This window comes from Corapipo altera, unplaced genomic scaffold (assembly GCF_003945725.1).
Source record: "Corapipo altera isolate COAL_440 unplaced genomic scaffold, ASM394572v1 44, whole genome shotgun sequence".
NCBI classification, from domain to species: domain Eukaryota; kingdom Metazoa; phylum Chordata; class Aves; order Passeriformes; family Pipridae; genus Corapipo; species Corapipo altera.
Window position 1 is genome coordinate 17,757,321 of NW_020884880.1, and position 26,273 is coordinate 17,783,593.

Here is a 26,273-nt window from a genome sequence, read left to right on the forward strand (position 1 = left end):
CACTTCTTCTAGGTGACCCATGACATGGTTTGTTTTGCTTCTAGTGGAGACACAAGGGGAAAAGCCACTCAAAAAAGCATCACATCTGAAATTTCATAAAGCTGTGTTTTTTCCTGATCCAGAAAAGCTATTGATGCTGGAAGATGAAGCATCAGATTACGGGAGCTTTTGTTGCTCTCTGTTGGGCAGGGAGCAGGCTAGGGCTCTTGTGTTTCAGGTTAGATGTCTCTTGCAGGTGTGGAAGTCCTAAGCTAGTGTGTATTTGGTCTCATAGTTAGTGTACTGTGCCACACAATCTGGTCATCCCTTTGAGTAGCTCAGGGATCAAACTCGCATGATCCGGATCCCTGGAACAAGTGACGTTAACATGTGCTAGTTCATAAGAGTCTTTTGACAGCTCTTTTCTACGGGAAGGATGTTTGATTTGTCCCTTTTGGTAATTTGGAAGAGAAACTCAATGCATATTTTTTCTTTTTTTCCCCCCTCTTTGGATGCTTCTTCAGGTGAACAGTGCTATTAAGTCAGAACATCCAGAACACAATTTTAAATTGAAAAGGAGTGCAAACAATAATAATAAAAAAGATAAAAAGTAAAAGCAAGAGGATAGCTGTTATTAAGAAAAAGAAGCCCCTTTATGTTCAAACCTCTCTCATAACACAGGCAAAAGTACACAGGGACAGAGGAGAATAAGCATAAATATTTTATTCCTTTAATTCTGCAGAAGGCTTAAATTCTGCCTGTCCTAAAGAGAGTCAAAGTTTTTTCTTGGCAACTTTTCCTCTTGTTTTCTGAGTCAGTTATAGCTACTTCACATGTTTATTAGGAACATTTTTCCTGCTAGAATTAAAGCACTGTAAGCCATGAAAATACATAAAGTTGTACAGACATATCAGCTGCCTCTTACAGGGTATGCAGTATTAAACCCCATGACTTTTGGGGTCTTCTTTCTTGCTGAGGGGATGAAATGGTGAGGTAACCCCATGGTAAAGGGGCCTTGCACTTATGGAGGAGGAATATTTAAAAATATTCCTTAGAAACTGAGGTGTGGGAAAAGCGAGGCAATTAAGAGGAATCATTAGATATCCTGTCTTAACAGTTTATTATATATATTTTTAATGAGTATTTAATCTCTAATGCTGTGTGATGGATTAGAAAAGAGGGGGACTCAGGCCTCTTTCTGTACATACTTTTATGTTTCCCCTTCATTGAACATTTTCTCTGGGCAAATTGTTTAACTTGAGCTGGTTGGAGGTGTTCCAGCACAACAAGGCTCTGCAGAAAAATAGCACTGGGTTGAATCCCGAAATGCAGAGTTGTCCTCACTGTTCTGTTTTGCAAAATCTCAGGATGAGTTATGAGGGGGGCCGGGAAGGAGCCTTGTCTGTTCCTGTCCTCCACGATGTGCATTGCAGGCCCTGGGGGACTTGCCTGCGCTGTGTCTGCTACGCAACCTGGGGCTCTGGGGCAGTCCTGCAGCTGGCTGGGCAGGTGGATGTTCGGCAGCTCTTTCAGGAACTGAATAAACCTCTGCTTTTGGAAATCTGAGTTTTCAGCCAGTGCATCCCATGACAGTTGTAGCTCTGGAATAATATTCTGAGGACCTTGTAGAAACCCTTCTGTTAGCGTGTCTTGCATCTTGCACTTACCAGTCTTGGAGAAGACCATCCTAGCTGCAAGGAGGCATCCAACCTGTGGATGATGAGTTCAGGGCCCAAACCCACACTGTTGAAGGACATGAAAGATTTGTAATTGGCACGAATGGGATAAGATGGGGGTAGGAACCACTAGTAATGCCAGTTAATCCTGTGCTCGGTAGTCATTTCTAATGCCAACTAGGGACCACCACCCTCATTTAGTTAACGACCAGCTCTGTGTTGAATTCAGTCTCCTTGCCCAGCCCTTGGCTTCCCTTTCAGATGTCATCTCATGTCCAAGTTGCATCCTTTGTTTTCATGGAGAAGTCTGGAAAAACTAGGTCAGTTTATCCAAGTAGAAATTATTATTTTATTGAGTTAACTCTGTGTTGACCTGCTGCCTGTTTGGCTTCTCAAAATGAACTCCCTTGTGTGGACTAAGTCTTACCCTGGAAGTTGGAGAGCCCTCAGTAATCACTTTGATTTCAAATCAACAATAAAAAGGCTGCTTTTTTTAGTATCTTACTGTTTCCTGGAAAAAAGTGTCTGTCTGCTTTGCTCCTTGTATGATCACTACATCAGGCTGATCTGGTGCACTGTGAAAGTGCTTAATGTAAAAAGGTTATGTGCTGGCTTTACTGGGGATATTTAAAAGATCTTACAGAGAAATCAGGATTTGATGCTGCTTGACCCTGTCTGATGGAATTAAGCTCTTTAAGCCAGTCCTGTAGTTACTAGCATGCCTTCTTTTTAAAATAATCTGGTCCGCTTACTCCTGCTATTTTAGAATTACAGTCCCAGACAAGAAAGCAATTTTTTTTTCTTAAATGAAAGAATAGTTGGAATGTATTTTAGAAGAACTTCTTTGGCATTGTACATAAAAGATAAGATATATCAAAATAGACAGTCTGATAATTAGGTGCAGGCTTGTGGAGTGATTCATGTCATAACGTGAGTGCTGAAACAGCTGAGGTTGCTGCAGGTGTGTTAAGGGAATTCGACCCCGTAATGCTGTGATGCTTTTGCCTCTACATAAAGCAGGAGTACAGATGTCTGGAGAGCCTGCATTAATAGATGAGAAGCAGTATTTCTGCATGTGAGTTATGGATGGAGCAATGTTTATTAAAGATACAAACAACAGCCTTTGTCTCCCAGTCACCATTTGCTTCGAAGAGCAAAACCGGCTGCTGTCCCAGGCACAGAGATCCTGGCTGTGAGCTGGGGCGTCAGCTGCTGCAGGTTGAGCCTGGCTGGGGCTCAGTGCCGAGTAGTGCCATGCATGGGCAGAAAGGGATCCAAAGAAAAACCTGGGAGGTGAAGGCCTTTCAAGTACCTCAGCTCGTGGGTGTAGTGCTTCAGGGTGGGCAGTGAGATGCTAAAGCTGAAAGTGAATAAACTTGTTTACCTGTGGCAGCAGCCAGCTTCAGCAGGGCTTTTATGGGAATCCAGTGATGTTGCCAGCCTGACGCTCCCTGAGCTTGCTGGCTGGCTCTGTGCGGCTTTCCTGAAATCCTGAGATGGAAAGAAAAAGAAGTCCCCTGACCTCACTCCTTGCTTTCTCCTTAAGTTCCAGTTTGTGAAAAGAAGACGATGTAATCCTAAGAAAAAACACTCCACCCTAACGACAAATCTTCAGATTGTTTATTCCAGTTGCTCAGCTTTTGGGAAGGGAGAGGATGTAAACAACACACTACAATGCCGTGAGACGCAGTAGTGTTGTTTGAGCATGCTATTTTCCTGTTTGATGAAGTTTTTCTTGTAGTAATATGGCAAAACAGTTTAAAAAACAGGGACTGTTCTTTAAAAAATCCAACCCACCTGCAGTCCAAGGCCCCTGGCCAGTACTGGCCCACCAGCTGTGTTGGACTGTGCATCAGTGTGAGACTTAAACAGGCAATTTTTTTTGGCTGATCTTGCAGTGCTTTTAGGTCCACCTGATTAAGTGGTACAGTTCTTCCCTTCTCTTGCTGCTGGGCTGCCTCTCATGGTGGAGCAGGTCATTCGGCAGCAGCTTCAGGCAGTCGGGAGGGAAGCCCAAGCAGGGAGGTTGAGTGTGGTTGTGGGGCTCACGCTCTGTCCCCCCTGCCTCCACTTTGGAGGCCAATCCTGACACCTTGAGAGATGGAAATAACCTCCCAATCTCAATTCTATTTTATTTTGTTTTAGTAGTAGGAGTATCAGCAAGCCTTTGCCCTTAGGAAGGAATGTAAGTTCATAATGGCGTGTTTTGCACATTTGCTTCAGAGGAATAGGTAAATAGTAGCTGAGCTATTTCTTTGCTTTTATTATCCCTGGCCTAGTGGGAGGCCAGGGCTGCAAGCTGTAGTGCAGGCTAACGCTGCGATTCAAGACTGCAGCTCCCTTTCTTAAAACATGCCGGGAACAACTGTTCCTCCGCCTTCATGAGCTCAATTTACGGTTGCGGGAGGCAATGTGTTCTTTGTGCTTGATGAAGTACGCCGCGCACGCAAGCCTCTTCAGACGTGTTGTCAGTTGGCAGCTCTCTCGCTAGATGCACCTTTACACAATTGCACAAGGCACCAGGAGGTACAAATGTGAAATTTAGCCTTGGGGGCAAAACAAAGAAATGAAACTTAGGTATGAATGCGGTGTTATCCATCTGCAGATACCGATATTAGACCTGATCTCCCACTACGCTACTGTAGTTCTGCACTAATAGGACTCCGCTGCGATCGGTGGAGTAGCACCACTGCAAGACAAAAACAGCAGTGGGGATAAGTTGGGGCTGTTATTTTTAATTCTGGTAAGTAATGTAGGAGTGAACCCTCTTTGGGGAAAGCTAGACTGTGTTCGCTGCATGACACCACCCATAATAAAATGGAGAAATGCAGTGACACGCTGTCTTGGTATTGTTACTGAACTTCTGCTCTTCCTTCTGCGGAGCCATTGCCCTGGGTCCTAAATGTCCATGTGCAAGGAAAGGGAAGGGGTCTTCCAGCTCACCTCCTTTTTTATTTTTTTTCGTAGCCTTTCCATTTGCTGTCCCATAAAGTCAGTTTTACCATACGTGATCGGAATTTGTCCTGTAGCTGAGACTCAGTCATTATGTTGAATGAATGCGCTTATTATGGAAAGCTGTTTAGTTGAAGGAGTCTGTTAATGGTGTTGTCAGGAAAGAGCTTGCAATTTGTCATGGTGGGTAGCTTTCCAGTTAAGTAAAACACAAGTAATGTTCTTTTCTTCTGTGTGTGTTAGGAGGAGAAATAAAATAGCTGCAGCAGGTTGAAGTGTAAAGTGCTGCAGTCAGGCCAGGCAGTGGGCAGGAATAGGGTGCAGTGTCTGGTCTTAGCTTGCAGCCATGCACTTCTCTGGCCATCAGTGGTCCTGGATAATGCCCAACAAATTGAATTGAGGACTTTGGATAACCCCAGCATCTCCCAGTTGTGAGGCATTGTACTACCATAACTGTCTCCTAAGAGAAATTCATGTAATATGTGTAGATGAGTAGACTGATTTACCTTTTGGTGACCTGGAGAGAAAGGTCAGGTTCAGGGTATTTTTACCTGTAATCAGTTATCCATAAAGAGTTAGTATACCAGGCTTCAAAATTGTAGCTCAAAAGGGCAGTTGCTTTGAGAAGGTAGCTCGAAAGGGCACTTGAACAGCTGAAATCAGATGAGACAGATTTAATGGCCTCTTAGTGATTTCTGACTGAAAGTTCAGAGTTTGAAATTTAGGGATTTTTTTCTTTACCTGGCCTATGGTAAAAGAAACTCACTATGGCTTAATAGAAATTTATTTTCAGGCTGAGTGTTTAGAAATGTTTTTCAGCTGCTGTGTATACATTTGGTCACTTCAGCTGTAAAGAAGAGAAAGAATAATCACATTGCTCTTGTGGTCTTGTATATTTTTAGCTAACGTGTTAAGACACTGCAATTCCAGAAAAGCTGTCCTCTGGTTCCCCAGAGTATTTCTCTTTAACCAGCTGCATGCAGAATTTTATCTAGACTGCCACAGAAGTTACTAGTAAATCTACTTGGATCTTGGCAGCCAAAACAGTAGATAGTAAGCACAATACTTTGTTTCTCTGAGGGTTTGAGTTTCATGGGGATTCTGCTGCAGGCTGGCATTTCATGGTGGGTTACCCACAGAAGCCCTGTAAGTTTGGGAAACCTCCCTAGATGGAGTGATTGATTCCCAAAGCTCCTTCCCATTCCAGCACTGAGTAGGGAAGGGGAGGATGCTATTACTCTGCAAATCTGTTGCAAGTGGCATGGTAGATCTTAATAAAAATTGTAGGGTTTTTGTTGAGAATAGGGAAGTGACTGATTTCATGCAGAATACTGAGAGAGATGGGGCAGGACAGGAACTGGGAGGGAATGACAGGTGAGTAGGTTAATTCAACAGCAGCACAAGATACACAGGGACATTGCAAGACCTGCCTGTGGAGATGCTCCATCTCGCATATGGGAATTTCTGACTATATTAAGTAACTTGAGGTGTTGCTTATGTGAAATACAGATATAAATCTATCAGTGAGTAAATTTTATCCAAGTCAATGAGTATGGCTAGGCTATTTCCATTGCAGATATGTTGGTGGATCTTCATGGGAATATTAGTTATTTATTCTGCCTGCAATTGTTAATGCTAACAACCTTCAATAGCTCTTTAAACATCAGCTGCTAAGAGTGTGTGGATTATCCTGTTTCACGCTGTCAATTAGTTGATGACATTAAAGCACTTTGAAAATGGAAATCACAGAGCAAATGCTATTTAAACAGTTTATCATTAAAGGTATAATCGCATCTCTCCACCTACTTTGGTTGCAGTATGTAGAGAGATGGTAAGGGATACCAAAGAGTCTGCTTTCATTTCATTTCATGGTATAGATGCTGTTCCCTGTACATCCTGGCTCTGACTCAGCTGCTCCTTGTGCTCTTTCCTCTGCCTGCCCACACTTACATACTGCAAAACACATTTTCTTCTGGTTTTGTTCCACTTGTTTGCTATATTTCTGTTTTTGCAACTTCTTTTCTCATTTGTTCTTAGAACCTGTTTGGGGAGGTTTCCATTTGTATTTCTGGAGTCCTGATTTTTATTCTTTGGGCAGTTATTACTGTGTTTGGCATATTCTTCAGAACTTGAACCAGTCCTGAAATACTATAGTCAATATAAAGGTCGGCATTAGTGGTATATTTATACACTTGGAAACAGGTTAAGGGCTTTCGGTGTTTGGATTGTTGTGGGTTTTTTTTGTCCTTTCCTGCAACATTCAAGCCAAATCTGCCCGTAGAAACATTTGTTTTCCTTCAGCAGTGGTTTTGGGTCTTGGATTGGCAGTTCTAGATATCTCAAGTATGCTAGCTGCTCTTTTTGGCTTCTGGATGTCTTAATAATTAAAAAAAAAGAAAGTGAAACAATATAATTAATAATTTAAAATAAATAGATAAAAGAATACCAAAGGCATACCTTTCATCTATTTTCAAGGGATATTTTTCTCAGCCTGTTGTTGTGCATTAGCTTTCCAGTTTTGGTCCTAAGTCTGATTTCAGTTGGTATTGTTTTTCTTCAAGGGGCTAGAAACTCCTTTTTTTGCTCATTCCCTTTACTAATATTTCAGGAATGTGACAATAGCAGGTGCCAAATTTCATGTCAAAAATAAAATTTTCGGTCTGATGGGAATCCTTGAAACCACAGATCAAGTTTCAGGCCAGTTAAATAAAGCTGTAGAGCATCCATTTGTATCATTCATTCATATAATGAAACCTGTTCTTATAACTCAGTTCTTGATATATTAACCCCGCAGTTATCCTCATACATAAATGGGAGATGTGTTGCTTTCGTCAGTTATAATAGGATATAACCATATAAATCCCCTGTGCATGAATGGAAAAATAGAGGCCCTTAGGCTATAGGTATCAAAGGTCTCCCCTATACTTACAATAGCCTAATAAGGTTATTTTGAAGGCATAGGTAATTACTCACAGCCTCCCTATAGCCAGTGATTCATTGTTCACTTCTGAAACATTTCTAAATGAATTATGTTTTAAACAAGCAAATTCTTGGCCTTCTCTTTTATGGGGGTAAAGAAGAGAACTGGAGGGACACAGAATTCTGCCATTTTCTGTGTTAAATAAAGTACACTGCTTGCTAGTTGAAAGGTCCCTGGTATTTGAAGCAATTTAAATACACTGCCATGCTTCTTGCTGCTTTGATTCCATGAATGCCTATTTCTGAATTTCACATTTTGATGAAAATATTATTGTTGTCATTAATTTGATATTTAGAAAAGACTGTGGATCCAAGAGCTCAGTGCAATGAATAAAACAGTTGGAGTTAACTGTCCCTGGGGATAGAATCAATCACTGTTGTAGAAGAGGGTGACATTTAAAAAAGAAACTCAGAAGAAAATGTCATGCTTAAAAAATTAGATTTAAACACAGTAGCTCCTGATTGATTTTTATTGCACTCAGATGGGTACACTGATTGATTATCAGCCTTACAAATGTTTAGTACCTTTCTCACTTCTCTAATAATCAGAATAATCTAATTTTCAATGTCATTTAAGTTACCGTATTCAAGGTTATAATAGATCATATTTCTAATAAAACATAGCAATTATGTAATGAATAATACAAAGCTGCAAGGCAGAGTTCAGATTCACCTTCCTCAAAAAAAAAAAAAAAAAAATACCACCAGTGACTGGAAGGGCCAGTGTACGTGAAGGCAGCTGACAGGACGATGTCCTCTGGATCTGTGGTGTGTTCCCCTGTGGTTGAACTGAGGCTCCTGGTGCATGGACCGGGGCGGGTTTGCCATAGCCGAATGTTATCTCTCAATAGGAAACCCGGGGGGGGGCTTGAATTCTGTAATATATGTGCTCGCTCTGTGCCTGGGGAAAAATGATAGCGTGCCAGGTGCTTATGAAATGTCTTCCATGATTGTTTCTCTGTGCTCCCTGTTAATTTTGATATGTGTCTGTAGAGAGATAGTATCTCACTTAATTTGAGATGTTTTCTCGTGGCAAATGTTACCCAACAGCTGACATGGTTGATTTCTCTAAATCAGCTACAAAGTATGCAGGTTTCAATGTGTTTTGGTTTTGTAAGCCCCTTGTGCAACTGTGTTCTTGCTAGTGGCTTTGTCCATTAGAAATGAGAGGTTTGTGTTTGAAATGTGCTTTGCCTTCAATCGTTCTCCACATGTCAAAGCCCAGTTTTGGTATGGGAATTTGTTTTAAAATAGTTTCCTGGGTTTTTTTAATACTGAGCTGTTTTGCCTAAAAGAAAACATTATTTCATCTGGAAATCACGACGTAGGAAAATCAGTCTATTTATAACTACCTGGTGTTCTGCATATTTTAATATGTTTGGCTTGCGATTGCACTGCTGTTAACGTGTAGACGGGAGTCTCAGTGTTCTGATTTGATGGCTGTCGGTTTGTCAAGCATTCTTGTGTGGCTTTCAAGTTGGTTATTTTGTTCCTTTACTTACACTGGAGATGGGAAAATCAACCTCCTCGAATTTTCCCATTTCTATGCCTGCTTCTATCAACTCCTGGGCTTGGGAGCTGCCTGGGATGCCCAGCTGCGTGCTGGCTTTGACCATGGGGTCAGAGAGCCTCGTTCAGCAGCAGAGCGGTATCAGGATTGCTAAGTCTCCCTTGTTTTGAAGTTTACCAAGGTAACTGTTGGGAAAGATATCCTTATGGACTGCCATTCAATACCACCAGTGCAGTTTATTGAAGAGTAATGCTTGGTGTATGTGGGGCATTGATCCTGGTGGAGCAAACTTGGCACTGGCAATAGGTAAGCGTTATGCATATTTGGCTGAAATTGTCCACAGCTGCTAACTTGTGCAGAATTAGAAATTTTTTAGCAGCTACTTCTGGAATTGGAGAAGCCAGAGTGTGAAAGAGCCTTGCAAGGCTTGTGGGTTTCCACCCTAGCAAACAACTTGGTGCTCCTGGAATCCCCAGCTGCAGTGCTGAGCTTTGGTCCCACTGCCGCGTGTGGCACCATTTGCCTGCCAAGGCTGCCTGGTGTTCGGTAAGGGACAGATGGGCTTCCCAGGGGGCAGGAGGGCAGGCGGGAGAGCAAGCCTCTGCCCAGGAGGGAGAACTGGCAGGTCTGCAGCGTTCCTGCCTCAGTTCACCTCCCATTTCTCTTCTCATGGGGGTTTGCAAACAAAAGGAGTCTTTCTGCAAACCTACCTTGCGCCCAGCACTGTGCAATTACTGACTTGCTCTGTGTGCTTTATGGTGCTTTTGAGGTTTGTTAGCTTAACGAGTAACTTCCAAAATATTTGGGGACAAGAGAAGTGTGGTTTTACAGGAATGTGAACTAACTGGAAGCACTAGTAGTTGTTGCTACAGGAACAAAACTAGTTAACTAGTACACAGAGCTCTTCAAAGGTCACGGAGATCTCAGAGAGGCAAAACTGCAATGATAGCATTTCAAGTCATGAATTTATAGCTGATTAATCATTATAATATATGAAAGGTTCTGTCTGTCTATCTTCTGGGCATCTCAGGAAACACAGGGTATGCAAGTAATTGGAAAAATTGCATTGCAAGCAGCAGGTTCTTCTCCCTTGGAAATGTTTGTGCCACCTTTGAGAAAGGAGTGTACAAACACTGGCTATTCCATGATTTTACTTGATTATCTAGAAACTGTCTAAACCTCTTGAGCCAGATCCCAGACTTTCTTAGGCCAAGCAGTAGCTAAGTTTGGTGGACCTGAGGGGCTTGCATTTAAGACTGACCGATTCCCTGCATTATGACATGCTTGAAATGATCCTGCTCAAGCAGGAGAATTGCTACGTGGTTACTAAATGAGAGCACCAGGGTTCTCAGAGGGAAGACATTTGTGTCTTTTCTATACTTAGTTTCATCTACAGCAGACTCTGCTTTCCTTGAAAAACAGGTGCATCCTTCCTGCAACTTTTGTTCTGAAGCCCATCACTTCAAGCAGAAGAGGGAAAGTGTATCTGAGGCTAAGAAAAACATGGCAAACCTGGGCTGAGGAGAACAGATTGAATGGAACAAGAGATGATGTTTTACCTCTCTACCATCAGGTTAGGGGGTTGGACATTTGAAGGTAGAGGCTGGTCCTTAAACCTAAGGTAGCCAAAAGTGCCTTCTCCAGCCTGCGAATCCTGCTGCTGCTGCCTGGAGGTTTCTGGGTGTGGAAGTGCAAGTCCTAGCATGTGTGCTGAGGGGACAGGGAAGCTGTCACAGGAAGATGGATCGGAGCAGACGTGCTCAGGTGTGGGTATGTGTTGCTTAGCCGTCCAAGCAGTGTTGAGACCTGGCTTCCTCACGTATCAAGATACATCTTTTTTTCATTCTCTTTCCCCACACCACCACTTTATTTGTTTGTGTAAGGTTTTTTAACTTCCAGAATTTCTCTCAGGGCAAGAGAGCTTACATACTGTCCCCTGTTGGGGGCTCCTAAATAATGCAGCCATCAAGTCGGAATTTAGTGCACAAGTAATGAAATTCATAACCCGAGTTTTCTATGGTAGCATTAACTGTGACACAGATTCATCACTGGCGTATCATCATTAAAAGGCAGTGGAATTTCATCAGGGATTGATGTGATCATATGCATGTAAAGATCAAGATACAAAAAGGTGTGACTTATGTAAAATAAGCATAAGCTGTAATCCAGAATCCTTCCCACATGCGGTGTGACAGTTCCTGTTCCCAGAGCAGTGATGGTTTTTAAATTTACAGGGTAAATGTGTGTGTTTGTGTTTTTATTTAACTCTTTTAAACATAGTGTTGTCTTAATCTTTTTCTCTTTTTTGAGTTGAATTGTACTTGTAGCTAAATCTGCTTAATAGTTCAGGGTTATCAAAATTCTTTGTACTTTTGGAGCCTGGGTGCACGTTATTACAGTTTCTTACAGGGTATATAGAAACACTACTATGTCTAATGCAGTCTTAGTGAATAAAGCAAGAAAATAAATGTTATTCAGGGTTTATAATTATTATAAAAGCTATCAGAATCGTATGAGAAAGTTAATGATGAACAAAACCTGTTCTTAGTGTTCAGGATGTGTTACTTCTCCCCTTCTTACCCTTTAATGATTTGCATCCAAAAAGAAAGTGTCAATTTGCTGAGGAGGGTTGACCAGCAGAGTTCCCCTCTGTTGGCCTTTGAAGGGGATGGGACTTCAGGTACAGCTGCAGAGGGAGCAGTGCTGGGGTAGCACAGGAACATGGTACGGTTCCTGCCAGAGTTATCTCCTAGTCTGTGGGAGCTCTTGGCACTTGCTTCGAAGCCTGGCCTAAATAATGCATTGATCTTCCATGAGGAGTTCAAAGCTGTTGAGGGAAGTAGCTGCTGGGGCCACCTGTTTGGCAAATTTGTCACTCAGCTTGTAGAGCTATAAGTAAATGGGGCTTTATGACGAAGGCTTATTGCTCTTTGCAGTTGTGTAGGAGTTTACAGAATTTTCCAAGGAGCTCTTTTATCTCCCAAGTACAGCAGTGATTAGGATTTGCTTCTGAAGTGCAGTGGCAGTTTGCAGCACTTGAGATGTACCTGTCGGTCCCGGATGTTTTTACAATGCAAAATACCATGCTTGTTCTCTGATCTGGGATCCAGCAAACAAATCAGGGCGCTGGCTTTTGGAGAATATTTATAAAAGGAAGCAGGGGAGATCCAGTCTACTCCTCTAAACCTGACTACACTGCTAGCATTGAACTTTCACGAGAAGGTGCCTTTTCAATCCACCCTTCCTGGCCTCCTTTGGATCTGTGTTCTCTGAACACCAAAATTCCTGGTGTTCAGGGTTAGGCTTTAATCCAATGGGGTGCTCAACATCCAAACCCTGATCCAGCCAAGCACATGACTGACTTCAGTGCAGGTTTGTCACACAGTTAAAGTCAAGATTATCCCTAAAATATGTGAATGATCTGGGTCAGAGGTCTCTCGGTTGCAAAGTCAAACCTTTAGTGAGAAAACCAGAGCTGTAGATTGCATGGAGTATGTGCCTAATGGCCTCATGAAGGAGAAACAATATTCATCACATCTAATCCTTGTTTTCTGTTACATACAATATGTTATTTCTGTAGATGCCCCTGACTCTGATGCTTTCCCAGCCCACTATTTTGTCTGCTCCTTCTGATGATTTATGGTTTGCTCTGTGGCATGTAGGAAGCAGTCACAAAAGATGTGGAGATGGGCCTGGGGAACCCACAGGGGAAAAGAGCTGGCAAGGAGATGGCTCTGTGCTTCCCTCCCTACAGCACAGATAGATGCACTTTCTGGGGCAGGACAGTACAAATAAGAATCAGCAGATCTTTGACCATCCAAAAATCCCTGACTACCCTCACATGTGCCAAAACCCACCAGCCACACCCTCTGAGTTTAGGGCCTTGTTTTAAATATCATGAGGTTTTGAACACTAATAATGTTAGGATTGGTTTTATTTATCCAGTAACATTTAGTCTTCAGGGTGTTTAATATTGACATGGGATCTCTGGGGAGAGGGATTGATTTTGCTTGGCTTTGTTGTAAAGCCTTATGCATCTGGTTGCACTTAAGATGTTAACTCTAGCTAACAACAAGTCTCTTGATAAAATTCACAATTACTGGCAATACTGTGGACATAGGCTTATCTCTTGGGCACATTTTGTAAAATTAAGCTATTTTCATTAAAAGAACAAAGAGTAGCATGGTGATGGAGCAGCTGTCATATTTTATTACAAAACACAAATATGTGGGAAATCAATTACAGCACGAGTGCTGCACGATGCATATTTCCAGTAATCCCCCACGGCCGGGGGAAGGTAGAAGGCTGATCTGAGTGCAGAAGCAGATGGCAAGCAACTTTAGATAGCTTCACTGCCATTTTTACTCTTTCAAGTGTTTGTGCTTCTCCTTTGATCTTCAGAGCTTGAGTTTAACATGTTTCATCTTCTTTCATTTACTGTTTTCACATTTAACTTTCCTTTTAAGTAACTTTTGCTTGGTGGAGCTTGTATTAGTATGGGGGTTTGTTGTCTTCCATACTGAGATATTTAAGAAGAAAGACAGTTGCGGTCTTTTTTTAGTGTTGTTCACATCCAGTGAAATACCAAATGCATCACTACAGAGAACTTCACCGTTCACCATGCACAGCTGTAGTGATACAGTGAAAAAAATCCCACCTCGCAAAGTTACTGAGACACATTGTATATTAAGTTGCAGTAGACCTCCTTGAAAGTTAGGTACTGTGGGAGTGTGATGGTACCTCCAAAACAAACACTGGTGCAAGTTTGGTTTCATCATTACCTGTTACATTTAATTGTTAAATTATTCTTAAATAACTAAGCTTGCATTACTGCTCTCTCTGCATATAACATTTTTCTCTTCACTTAAAATAATTCATGTCTAATATAAAAGCATCTTGCAGTGTTTTGAAATAGAGCAGCAAAAGCAGCATGGGTTGATCTGAATAACCCCATGTGATCTGTATCTCTGCTTTTTCTACAGCTGTCAGAAATGATAGAAACAAAAAGAAGAAGGAACCTTCAAAGCAGGAGTCCACAGAAAACTATGAAATGACAGCAGAGTTGGATGATCTCACTGAGAAGATCCGGAAAGCTCACCAGGAAACCTTCCCCTCACTCTGCCAGCTGGGAAAATACACTACAGTGAGTATGGTTTGAGTCACATACATTCTGAATGTGCCTGGAATTTATGTGAGTTTCGGAGGCTTCAGGCATTCTAAATAGATGCAGTAGTAGATGCACTCCTCGCACCTCCTTAGTCATGAAAAAACACAGATATGTGTGCAAACGCATGCTGGGGAAGAGAAATTGCACTTAACTGTAAGCTTTACTTAGCCCTATCATGAGAGACTGACTGAAGGATTAATCCAGCCAAATGACGAGCTTGGAGTCCATGAGTCAATTACATTCCATCATTCATTAGAAATTTGTTGGCTCCCAAAGACGTGATCTCTGCTTGTGCGTCAGCAGATTACAACTTTGCAGGTGTAGGGAGTTCTTAAATGCTGCTGGATTACTGGTGATAGTCCCAAAGCTACCAAGGTCAAGGAAAATATGAAATGTCTAAGTATAAACCAGTTTCCAAATTGCTCATTTGAAGTTTGTTCGTACAATCAAAGAATATCCTGAGTTGGAAGGAACCCACAAGGATCATCGAGTCCAACTCCTGGCTCTGCAGAGGACAACCCCAAAAATTACACATCCTTTCTCAGTCTACCAAAATACTACAAAGCAGCAAAAACTTCTGGTGCTTTTAGAAACAAAAAATCAGCTCACCCTATCAAGAAGTTCAGTAATCCAGAGATGAGTCAGGGAAACCATTTCTTTTCTACATGTATCTATGTTGCTAAGTTCAGGGAAGTTCAGTGATAATTACTGATTTCAGAGAAAATTCAGTGTCAAATTTGTAAATGCAGTAATAAAAGAGATGCTAAAAAGTATCTACTAGGTCATGTTTAGAGCCTTACCAGTGGAGGAATGACTTTACTGGATCTGGTCTTGCTGTGGGTTGCAGCAGCACTGGCTGTTTCAGAGGGATGTGCAGAAGGTTCTGAAGTAGTCAAGCATGTTCTCTCATTGCCGAGAGCAGGAGTTCAGGAGTGGCATGCCTGGGGCAAGGAGACACCTGCCTCCATGGTCCTTGCCCTTCAGCCCCAGCTGAAGATGTGGAACCAAGCCCCAGAGGCTTTGAGTAAATTTTCTGCTACTGAAACAAACATTAAATTTCTCAGAGTGATGTAGACAAATCTCTGTGTGGCATCAATATTCACTTTTTTAGCAAGCAGGATGCTGTTTTGTAGCATACTCATCTATTTACAAAACAAAGTGCAAGGCTCAAAACTCTCAGGTCTAAGTGTAAGACTTTGTATTTAAGTGCAAGAATAGCAAACACATATGGTGTGATGTTAGAAAAAAAAGTGTATTTTTCATGTTGCTGAAAGTATTTTCAAAAACATTTTTCACATTTAATTATGAGACCAATGTAAACTGGTTAGCACTGGAGAAGGTGCCTGTCCTCTGCATGCTTCTCTGGTCCTCGTCCTGCTTGGGTGGGATGTAGTCAAAGCAGTCAGTGTAGGCGTGCTGGTAAATATTGCACAGGCAGACCCACAGGGACTAGTGCAGCGTGTGAGGCTGGAAGCTTGGAAGCAGCCAGCTGGTGACATAACTGAAGGCAAAGCTGGAGACAGTGGGACTCGCAGTGTGTCTTCAAAGAAATTCCTGGCTTAATGCCCTCCACCCCTCCTCTCAGCATGTGCTGTTGCATCCTTGTCTTGGAGTGAAGAATCTTCCCAATCTTCCAAACAGGCTGTCACACTCCTGCAAATCCAAGGGTGCCTCTGAGTAAGTATGAAATTCTTTCCAGTTCTAAGACAGTGAGTTTATACTGTGTAGGAGATGTGATTGTATGTCTGCAGCTGGGACATGTAGCCAGGCTGGTACATGTGCCAGAGTTTATTGCTCCCAGGCTGCCCTGCAAGTGGCCTGGTTATCCCAGAGTAACCAGCAGTGTACTTCCCAGCAGGAATGTGTTGTTATGTGCTTACGTGTTCTCTCTGAGTTAGCAGAGTGCACTGCAGCTGATGTGATGGTACTGCATACTGGTAATTGCCAAAGATCCTGGAGGGATGAAAGATAAACCTGGGCACCTCTGTGCTTGTGTTAGGTATTGGATGCTTAAGTATCATTAACATTTTAGCTCTTGAAATGATACAAGTGGATGAAATTGGAGCGAGTCTTGTTGCATATCACACCCACCACTGATGCATTCATCCGTAGGTTCCTTGTGACCCCCATGGTGAGTTCTGTGTCCCTGTTGGAATTTCAGAGCCCTTACTGACAGCACCTGGATCTCAGTAGTGAACGGATGAATCTGGTCTGTCTATGGAGCACAAGTAGCCATGACCTGACCACACTCTCTCTGAGGCTGGATATTGGTCATTCGTATCTCAGGCCAGATCAGACAGCCCGAGGAAAGAGATTTCGTGTTTTAGCATTGGTCTGTTGGAAGGCTACAACTGTAGACTGCTGTACGTGACTGAAGTCCCTCCAGCTTCGTCATGGTTTGGTGCCATAGAAGTTTCAATAACAAAATTACACTGGAAGAGTTATTTTTGGCTTAGATTGAATCTTTGAGAATGATGCAACTTCCTTCAAAAGCTACATCAAAACTAGTAGAGGTGGTGCTAGATACTGTCTTCTTACTGCATTCTGATAATCTCTGTATGCAATGCAGGGCATTTGAATCTCTCATCTAGCTAAGCTCTGGTGACCACTCCAACTTTTTAGGTAGGAATTCAATGGTAATTCATTTTTATGCTGTCTCTGCCCAGATGTGGCAGGAACAGAGTACCACTGGGGCTGGACTGAGGGTTATCTTCACCTCCAGCTGCCCATCAACCCAGGAGCAGCGAAGAAGTCTTTCTGCAGCAGTTGAGGATATAGGAGAATCTGGAATGTGGAAGGTGTGTGTGCTGGTCAGAGGAGCACAGTTTTGGTGCTTGGACAACAGCACTAGCTGCTGATCAAATGGCAGCACTCTGGCAATAATCTGAGACACTTGAAATAGAGACCAGAAGTCAAATAAAAAGGAGCACACAGCCCTTTTTCTAAATGTTGAGTCCAAGGGGAGCTAGAAACCTATACCACTCTGCTTTTCTTGATAGTAACAATCTAGTACAGGTAGAAAGTTGCCACCAGTCCTGCTTTTATGCCCAGTTCTACAGGCTGTCAGTCATGAAACATGGCACTCTCACACACAGATTGCTTTTATAACCTTAGAGTTTTTAATTTAATTCTCTAAGCGAGGGGTGAGAAGTGAGTGTATTGAACCAACGTGTATTCCCTTGAATTTCATTAGCTTTGCACTTGCGTACTGGTAGAAACGGTGGATGGAAGAAACTGTTCTGCAAGCGTGGCTTCTGTGTGCCTTTGGCTATGTGAGACTGTTTTAAAACAAGATTTTGTTTGTTGGTAAAAAGAGCAAAGAATTTTAAGTATAAGAGTGTGAAGTAAAGAAGACCTTACAGAGATACAATAAAAAAAAAAATCTATTCAGATGTTTGGCTTGCGTATCTGGCTCCTCTCGCTCTTGAGTACTGCAGCCTGAGTTTTCCAGAGGGAAAGGTTACGTGGTGATTTCCTCCCCCCACCCCCACTGTGTATTTTTACCTGTTAAAAAATGGTTTTGGAGAAGCATTTGCAATTATGTTTTTTTATATCCATCTGCTCTTTAAAAAGAAAAATTGTCCCTATCTGTAATAATTACCATACTTTGCATAGTTAATAGAAGTCTACTTAAAATAATGGGAGAATAGCACTCATATTAAATTCCCTGGGTCATTTGATTTAACAGTTGCATTCGTTGGGCAGCGACAAGCATAGTTCTGCCAATGGTGAGAATCAGCAAGCTGTTTAAATGTAACGGATTCCAAGAGTCCATCATAAATAGATCTGTTTTATTACTGTCATCCAGGTAAGAGAGAGTGCCGTAGTAATTTCTCTGGAGATGTCATACTTTATTGTATAATTGAGTGTAACTACAGTGCTTGTCCCTTGAGACTGGTATTATTTGTAAGTCTACAGCTGTGTTACATCCAGCCTCGTGATACAGGGAGGATAAAACAGAAAATAATTTTGGCTCTGCAGACCCTTGCTGCGGGTTCATCTGGGTTGCTGGAAGTGAGGAGGTTTCACATCTTGGCAGCATTTGGTCCTTTGTAAGTGCTGGGGTTGAAAGTTACATGACTATTGTTCTGTGCCATTGCAGAGGAATATATATCTAAACCTATATATCTATATATAGATATATCTCCTGATGCTGGGACTGAGCAGGAACATGTGCTGTGGTCCTCAGTGAACTTGCTGGAGCTGGAGTGCATTGCTGCTTTTACTAAAGAGGCATCGAGAGTGTTCTTGATTAGGGCAGAGTGCCCCTGTGAGCCTTGTTTCCTTTGTAAAGTGGATTTTAAAGACAGTAGGGATTCTGCTACTGTGTATGTTTCCACGAGTACCTCATCCCGTATCGTTAATGTGGAGATAGAGCAGCCTGCAATGAAAAAACAAAAATGATGGAAAAAATGGGATCAATTTATGTGGCAAAAATGGCTGTTTAATTGGATTTCATAGCAAGGTTGGGCTTTTCCACTGATAAAGATGCCACTAGGGTGTATTACAGTATTGTTCCACCATATGTGCGCTGGTGCATAGGCCTGAAAAACATGCGAGACTGTTCCTGGAAAAGACACTCAAAAAACTGCTTCAGTAAAATATTCAGGAAAAGTCATAGCATCTGCATCTTTTTCACAGCATGGATAGAGGAGATCCCCAGGCAAATTTAATCAGAGTTTCTATTGTGCATTGTTTTAACCCTGTGTTTTATTGTTCAACCTCTACATTGATTTTTAGTTAGTTTTGGGGTTTAGATATTGAGAAATGTTGCTAAAAATTCATTTTTTTTCTGTGACACTTGCATTGATGTTTGTTAACAGATAGAATGTTAAAACTCTTTGCATTTGTAGCATGTCAAAGATAATGTGTAAACCACATTAGCTCCAACGCTGAGGGATCTGGCACCCGGCATAATAAAACATCTGGTTATTTTGAATTTTATATTTTATATTTTATATTTTATTAACTGCCCCTTCTCTTCAGTTTGCATAATAGTGAGTTAGATTTACATTTGTTAAGATGGCTGTGCATTACTCTTAATAGAAGACATGTCAAACTTCCCATCTCCAGCACTGCAGCATGATAAAGTAACCTCATATGATACTGATGAAGATTTCGTTCACACTTGCTGGTTTCATGCAACGTCTTTTTTTCCAGATGGATACCCTATTGTAAAATGATTTCCTGCTTTAGGCTCTGCTTTGTGTAGCTCTCTGCTATGCCATCTTTCTATGAACTGGATAAACTGCCTATTAAATTTAATTACAGCCTGAATGACTGCACATCTTGATCTTATTTTTCCTCCAATGTACTGTATTTCACCAAGGTCCTTGAGGATGAAATAAAATAAATCTGAGGGATGCATACTCCAGTAGCCAAAAGAAATGTTTCAAAGGGCATTACAATGACTGTTAACCCATTAGTTTTGGACCATTTTGAAGGCAATTCTTTAGGTTTAGCATTATAAAGACATTTTCTTCTATTTTTCCTTCTGTCATTTAAAAAAAACCAAAACAAAATAGAGGACATTCCCAGAATAAAAATTCAAATAGAAATGATGAAATTAATTTATTATCCCTTAAAAAGAGGGGTAACAGGAAAGAACATGTATTCTGCTTTGAACTGTTCAGTATGATTAGCATATATTTTTTGCAATTAGGGCATAATGTAAATATTACTGGCTTGAATCTCTGCCCTGTTCCAAATTGGAGGGAATGTTGGGCTGGCAGTGCATTGGGGGCCTGTCAGGACTTTCATCTTTGCACCCGATGGTGGTGGTGTCGTCTTGTGAAGGCAGCACTAGGAGGGGATCCAGAGCTTCACAGACAAACTGAGCTCACTCCACATCCCCTCATCAACCTCTTCCAGCCCTGTGTCCTTCCTGTGAACCGAAGAAAGCTGACAAGATGATGGCTTCCCTGGTTTCCAAGGAGGTGGATGTCCTCCCCATCAGTAGTGATAGTAGCAGGCTCACTGGAGATGTTTCCTCCAAGGAAGTGTGATCTGTGTAAATTGAATGCTTTTTGATGGCTATTTAATCTGCCATGTCTGTTAGACTTTTAGGTTGAGACTCTGCTCATTTAACTTTAATTTTAAAGTTAATTTAACATTTTAACTTCAACCAGCTAAGACTGAGGCAGCTGATCATATCAGCTTTGTCAGCAGCTGGGGAGAAAACCACTGTCTGAGGGGATTTTCCTTTGCCTGCCTCAAGCACCTATTTGGAGTAGGGGAGCCTTTTTTTCATGATGCCTCTCTTTTGTGGTTAGTCAACAAGGGCAGATAAGAGGTGGAAGGGAGAAACTGCCTTTGGTTTTCTGTGGCTGCAGCTCCACACCTTTTTCAGATTTGTTACCAGCATATTTTTACAGGTCAAACTCCTCTTGCAATGAAGAGGAGATTACCCAGAAGCTGAAGGCAGCTGCAATGTACACTAAACTTGGTACCTCGTGAAATAGGGAAAGGGGACATCATCATGCTGGCTGCATCCTAAACAGCGTTGGATCAGATGCTGGCAAAATGGGAATATGCTGCACGCAAGGGCAGGAGGAGAGGAGCTTTGGGTATTTCAGAGCTCCGTTGTTACCTGTTCCTTGTCATTCTGTGGGAATCGTGGGTGGATCTGGATCAACTCACCAGGTCTCTTCATGACACTGGCTGTTGTTGAGCTAATGTCAAATGGGTCACAGCAGCTTTTGAGTCAGCTGGTTCTTGGCTGACACATTCAGCTTTTTCAAGGGTTAAGTGGTTATTCTGAATGTATGAAAACGTGAGTTTAATCACAAACTTAACACAAGTTTGCTATGCATCCTAGCAAGCTTTTTGATTGCGATAGGTGGATATATAGAAACAGTCTCTGAAAGATGCCGCTGGAATGTCCTTGTAACACTTCAAAACAGTGTCAGATGCACCATCAAATAAGCATATAGCATTCGTCAGCACACATGGGGTTTTTCTTAACATCGAGTAAAGAAATGCTCTGTAAGTCATGGGAGACCATAGCTTCAGAAAGCTGTTGCAGAGCCACAGAGCAGATAAATTAAGTAGAACTAATTTGGTAAGACCTTAAGTATGTGAAACTGTGTTCCGAATATTGTGCTGCTTTTTTCAGATGGGGACCCGATATTCTTCTTCCACTGTTCATTTATATTTTCTGGGGTACAACTGTAAATTGTCTTTCTCAATGCACTTATTATATAATGGCAAGGAAGAATAATGATGGTGGCATTTGGAAATGTTTAAGTTCGTTTGTATTCCATGTACAGATGACCTCTGCAATCATAAGTAACAGAGAAATATCCAAGGAATTTTCAGGCTATTAATCCAAGTTTAAAACCACCAACATCCCAACAGCAAGCTGCAGAAAATGCCTGGAATGTTAATAGAAAGTACTTCTGGAAGGAAAACTTGGTTGTTGTTTCCTTCCCTTGAAAACCATTTACTGAAAGGGACATGTTGATTTATGGTGCCTTCTGTCTGTCTTTACAGAACTCCAGTGCAGATCATCGAGTTCGACTGGACCTCGGGCTTTGGGACAAATTCAGTGAACTTGCAACAAAGTGCATTATTAAAATAGTGGAATTTGCAAAGCGATTGCCAGGCTTTACAAGTTTGACCATTGCAGACCAAATAACTCTACTTAAAGCAGCCTGCCTGGACATACTGGTAAGTATTTTTAACATCATTGTTCTCCTACTATTCTTCTTTTTACTGTAATTGACAGGGATAAGGGGCCAAATACTACCCAGGCCTTATGGTTGCAAAATTGAACTTACCAGGTAGTCAGGAGTGGACTCTAGCACACCTACAGAGGTGTATTATATGGGATGAAATTGCTTTTCAAAATAAGTCCTTACAGTTCACGAGTCTCAGTAAAAAGGGCATGTTGTGGTACACGGCAGTAACTTGTGCCAGCATGCCAGTGCTGCAGACAACTGTGAAAGTGGCCACTGTAATAGGCTCAGCTAAATGTAATTTAATTTTAAATAGGCAAACATACAACCTGCAGGAGGAAACTGTGCAGGTGAGCTGGGATTTTTTTCTCCAGACCTTGCCTTGCCGCTATGTCAAGGCAATCTGTCTTCCTCTCCCTTTGTCTCCAGTTGTTTCTGTCACACTGACCTTCAGAGAAGCCCTCCAAGATCTCAGCATTTCCTTATCAAGACCCTAGAGGTCTTCAGGCTTTTAGTGGTGAATATGCTTCTTATTATTGGTTGTAGCAATAACTTTCACAAAACAGTATTTTCAATGTAAACTTATTTTGTATGTTTCCTTCTGACCACAAACCTTCAGGTCTTCATTAAGTCAAGCTTGGCTAGCCAAGAAGCCCATTGTAGGATGGCTACTGTAGATACATTTTTGGCATGACACAGGAGTTTAAACTACAGAATTTGAAGTTGAAGTAATTGATCTTGGAAGTTTTTAAAGTGCATTGCTTCAAACAGGATCATATTGAGGTGGATGTTAACTGCTGTGACCTTTTCCTCTTTTTTTGTCAAAAACTGTTTGGAAGAATCGCATCAAGAGAGGACATTGATGAAGGAGGAAGAGGGGTAGGAGAGGGGAAAGGATATTGTTGTTTGGCCTATAGAAAAAGGGAAGGTAGAGGTTGCCCTGCCATGCTTGAGAGTCACTTCTTGTTGTTCTTGTTATCCAGGTGCTCATTCAGACTTGACCATCTCACTGTTAATGAGAGTGGTCCCTCTGTGGGGCAGGGCCATTCGTTACCAATTGCACTGTATCGCCAACTCTGCCCTGATCAGACACTGTTACACCAAAAGGTTCCCCTTACACCAAAAGGCAGATGGTAATCAATAATCTGAGTGTATTCTGCCAGAGGCAGGGGAAAGGAAGAGCTTTGTGCTTTGTTGTAACCAGTAACAAATAGTTAATACAGAAACTACCCCAAAAAGGTAGGGAAGAGCCAAGATATAGCAAGAATCTGCACATCTAAACTCTTGACCCCTAAAACTTCAGCCTTGAAGCTGCTACCCTCTGTTTGCTTGTGCCATGCCCTGGCTCCATAGCTGCTGGAAAAAAAATACCCTAATTCTGTAATTGCTCAGGATCCTGCAAGGTCCTTGTGCTCTTTTTGGGATGAGTAGTGGGAGCTTGCCCTGGGAGCGTGCACAGCCCCTCTTGCACCTTAGCAGCTCCACTCAGTGCTTCCATCCCCAGCACTAGCTGGGCAGTACCAAATATTGAGGAGAGCCTTTCTGTTAGGGATTTTATCTGAAGTGCCTCGATAAAGGCACTTCACAGCCTTTGATCAAAGTGATTAAATAAAAGCCTAATTGCCAGAAAAGAGAATGAAGCAGGTGATAAACAATGACTTTATTTCAACTAATTAATGGATAGAAAAGGTTGATTCTTCAATACAATTCACCCCTTTTACTTTGTGACCATGTGGCAACCTTCAAGCTCTAGGTATAAACTTTATTGAGACCTGTCACTCCTGATCACCTGCTTGTTCTCCTTTTTATTTTTCACGAAGCCAGAGAAGGTGACACATCTGAATGAGCAGGGCATAGCGAGCGCCATAGCTGCCCACAGCAGGGAGGAGCTGAGGCTTTTACAAAAACAGGAATAGATTCGACATGGTTGCTGCAAATAGTCCTAAGTTTCCTGTGTGACGTTTATGTAAACTTTATGTGTCTATTTTATGTGCTGCTTAAAAAGAAAATGGGATAATTACCATGACACAGTAATGTGTACTGCGTACGCTGCCTGTGAAATGCTGTATCCATTAAACCCGCATCACCTGTGCATAATCAGAATTGTAATGCCTCTCTCTATCTTTATTTAAGCTAAACTTCAGTACTGGAGCAGTGTTTTAATAGCACATATTTTCCCCCCAACAAGCCAGTTGTCCTAGTTATGAGTGTTTCAAATGTTTCATTTGGTTGTGCCTTGAGAGGCAGAGCGAGTGCTGTTTCCCCTCCTGCTGCATGAGCACCCGCTTCCATTGTTGGCCTGTGGGCTGCTGTGTGAGCACTGCCAAGCAGGGCCATGTGCCTCACCAGTGTGCACTCATGATCCTGATGCTGTGCAATTCCCTGGGCATGTTCCAAGAGCTGTGGCACACAGGAGGATCAGCGTGGGGCTCCCAGGTAGGGTGGCCAGGCTTCCCTGCCAGTAGAACCTTGGTTTCACTGTCCACCTGCCCTTAAGCACCAGCTATGGGAAGTCTTAAGCATTTACAGACTGTGCTGAGGGCACCGCTCAGTTTTTTCCTGTGGCTGTGGATGCTTAAGCCCCTCTTAAACAGGCTGACAAGGGAAATGGTGCCAGAAGCTCAGTCAACTCTGCTGGGTATGTGCCAAAGAATTGTTTTATATACAAACAAACAAAAACTCTGGAAGGGAAATAACATCAAGGTTTGCAAGGCAGCTGGAGGCGCCAGTTGAGGATCGTGGAATTTATATCTGCTCTGGTTCCAAAAGTTTCAGGGATAAATATTACTAAAATTCAGTCAGTAACCCTCGTAAAAGCGAGTGCTTCTGTCTGCTGGTACACTGGCCCAGCAGCAGTCAAGTATCCCCAGCCTCACTGAGCTCTGGCAAAATGAAGGTGGAAAGGGTCCAGGGCCTGTCTTAAATTCAATGGATGAAAACTGGAGAAGTCCTTGAATGCTAATCCTTAATGATGTTATTCTTGCTTTCTATTGTAAAACTCTATGTGTTAATGTTAGGAAGGCATTTATGTGTGCAGAACAACCTGTGCTCATGGGGTTTGGCAGCACCATGGGGCATCATTTTTTCAGTCACCTGCCTATTTTTCTCCTCTCAGGGAACTGTCCCAGCCAGCTAAGGCAGCTAATGTCTAACAACAGAATTTCTTAAAAAAAAAAAAAAAAAGGCCCAGCTTGCTTGCCTAACTTGATCTGTTTAAAATGAGTAACAATTCTGTGGTAGCAACAATTTTGTAAATGCAGCTTTCTGGGTGACTTTGGTTTTGTGCCTCTGGTAGGGTTTTTGCTTTGCACTTTACAGCTGGCTCACAGGAACCCCTAATGCTTTAATATCTAAATATTCCTTAAAACAAAGAATCCTTTAATCACAAGGAAGAACCATATTTATGGCTGCAAGTGGCATTTGAGAGCAGAGTGACAACTAAAATACTTGGCTTTGTTACAAAATCTAAACAACATTGAGGACATTAGGAGTTCAGTTTAAAATGGAGAAAGATACCGTGCTTTCTTATTCTGAAGTGCTGATGTTTCCCATATGTTCTTCAGTGAATATGAGTTTGAAATCAGCTTCACTTTGACACTGGAAGTTTGCCCAAGAACAGTTTAGCAGCGAATCAGCAATATCCACGGCATTTCGCAGATTTTGATGAAGAACACAATTTAAAAAAAAAAAAAAAGAAAAACACCATTCCAAATGATCTGTCTTAGAGTTTAATAACAGCGTGTTGTGGGATAATGTCAAAGGAATGCAGGGGAAACCTGAGACCCAATTGCTGCAGTCAAGCTAAGTGCATTGCTGAAAACACATAGTTGATCTTCAGCTGTGCCAGTGCCCAGCAGAGCCACTCAGGGTACAAAGGATTTGGGGTACAAAGGCCTGAACTCTGCCTTTTGCAAAAACCTGTCCTACTTGCTGCCTGAGCCTGAAGTAGCTAAATGCCATGGGATCTCCATGTTATAATGATAAATTTTGCAAGGCTTGAGGTCCCTTTCTGTGCATGCGCACAGAGGCTGGCTCAAGACTGAATAACCTAACCCCAAATTCATTCCTGATGAGGATCCAGCCTGGAAGTCTTTCTCTGCATTAGCCCTGGGGAGGCAGTGATCTGGTAGCTCTTTGCTGAGCCCCCATGGCATACACCCCCAAAAGAAGTGGGGCTTATGGCACTAGGAGACAAGCACAGAGAGCTTGGCTGCAAGGGAGCCAGCAGCCTGTTGTATGGTGGGAGGCATACACTGGGCCTCTGGGTTGTTTGGGATCACCACTCCAGGGCACTCCAGTCCCTCTAGGCTGTGAGTCTCTGGGCAGTGCAGGGC

The 26,273-nt window shown here is 42.2% G+C and overlaps 1 protein-coding gene across 8 annotated transcripts in view; it reads left to right on the forward strand.

Annotated features, from left to right (window-relative positions):
• Positions 1-26,273, forward strand: part of RARB (retinoic acid receptor beta) — a 328,154-nt gene that overhangs the window by 292,593 nt on the left and 9,288 nt on the right. For all 8 annotated transcript variants that reach the window (XM_027638985.1, XM_027638986.1, XM_027638989.1 and 5 more), the window contains 2 exons: positions 14,079-14,239; positions 21,755-21,931. In XM_027638985.1, the coding sequence (XP_027494786.1) occupies positions 14,079-14,239; positions 21,755-21,931 (338 nt within the window). The remainder of the gene's footprint in view (positions 1-14,078; positions 14,240-21,754; positions 21,932-26,273) is intronic.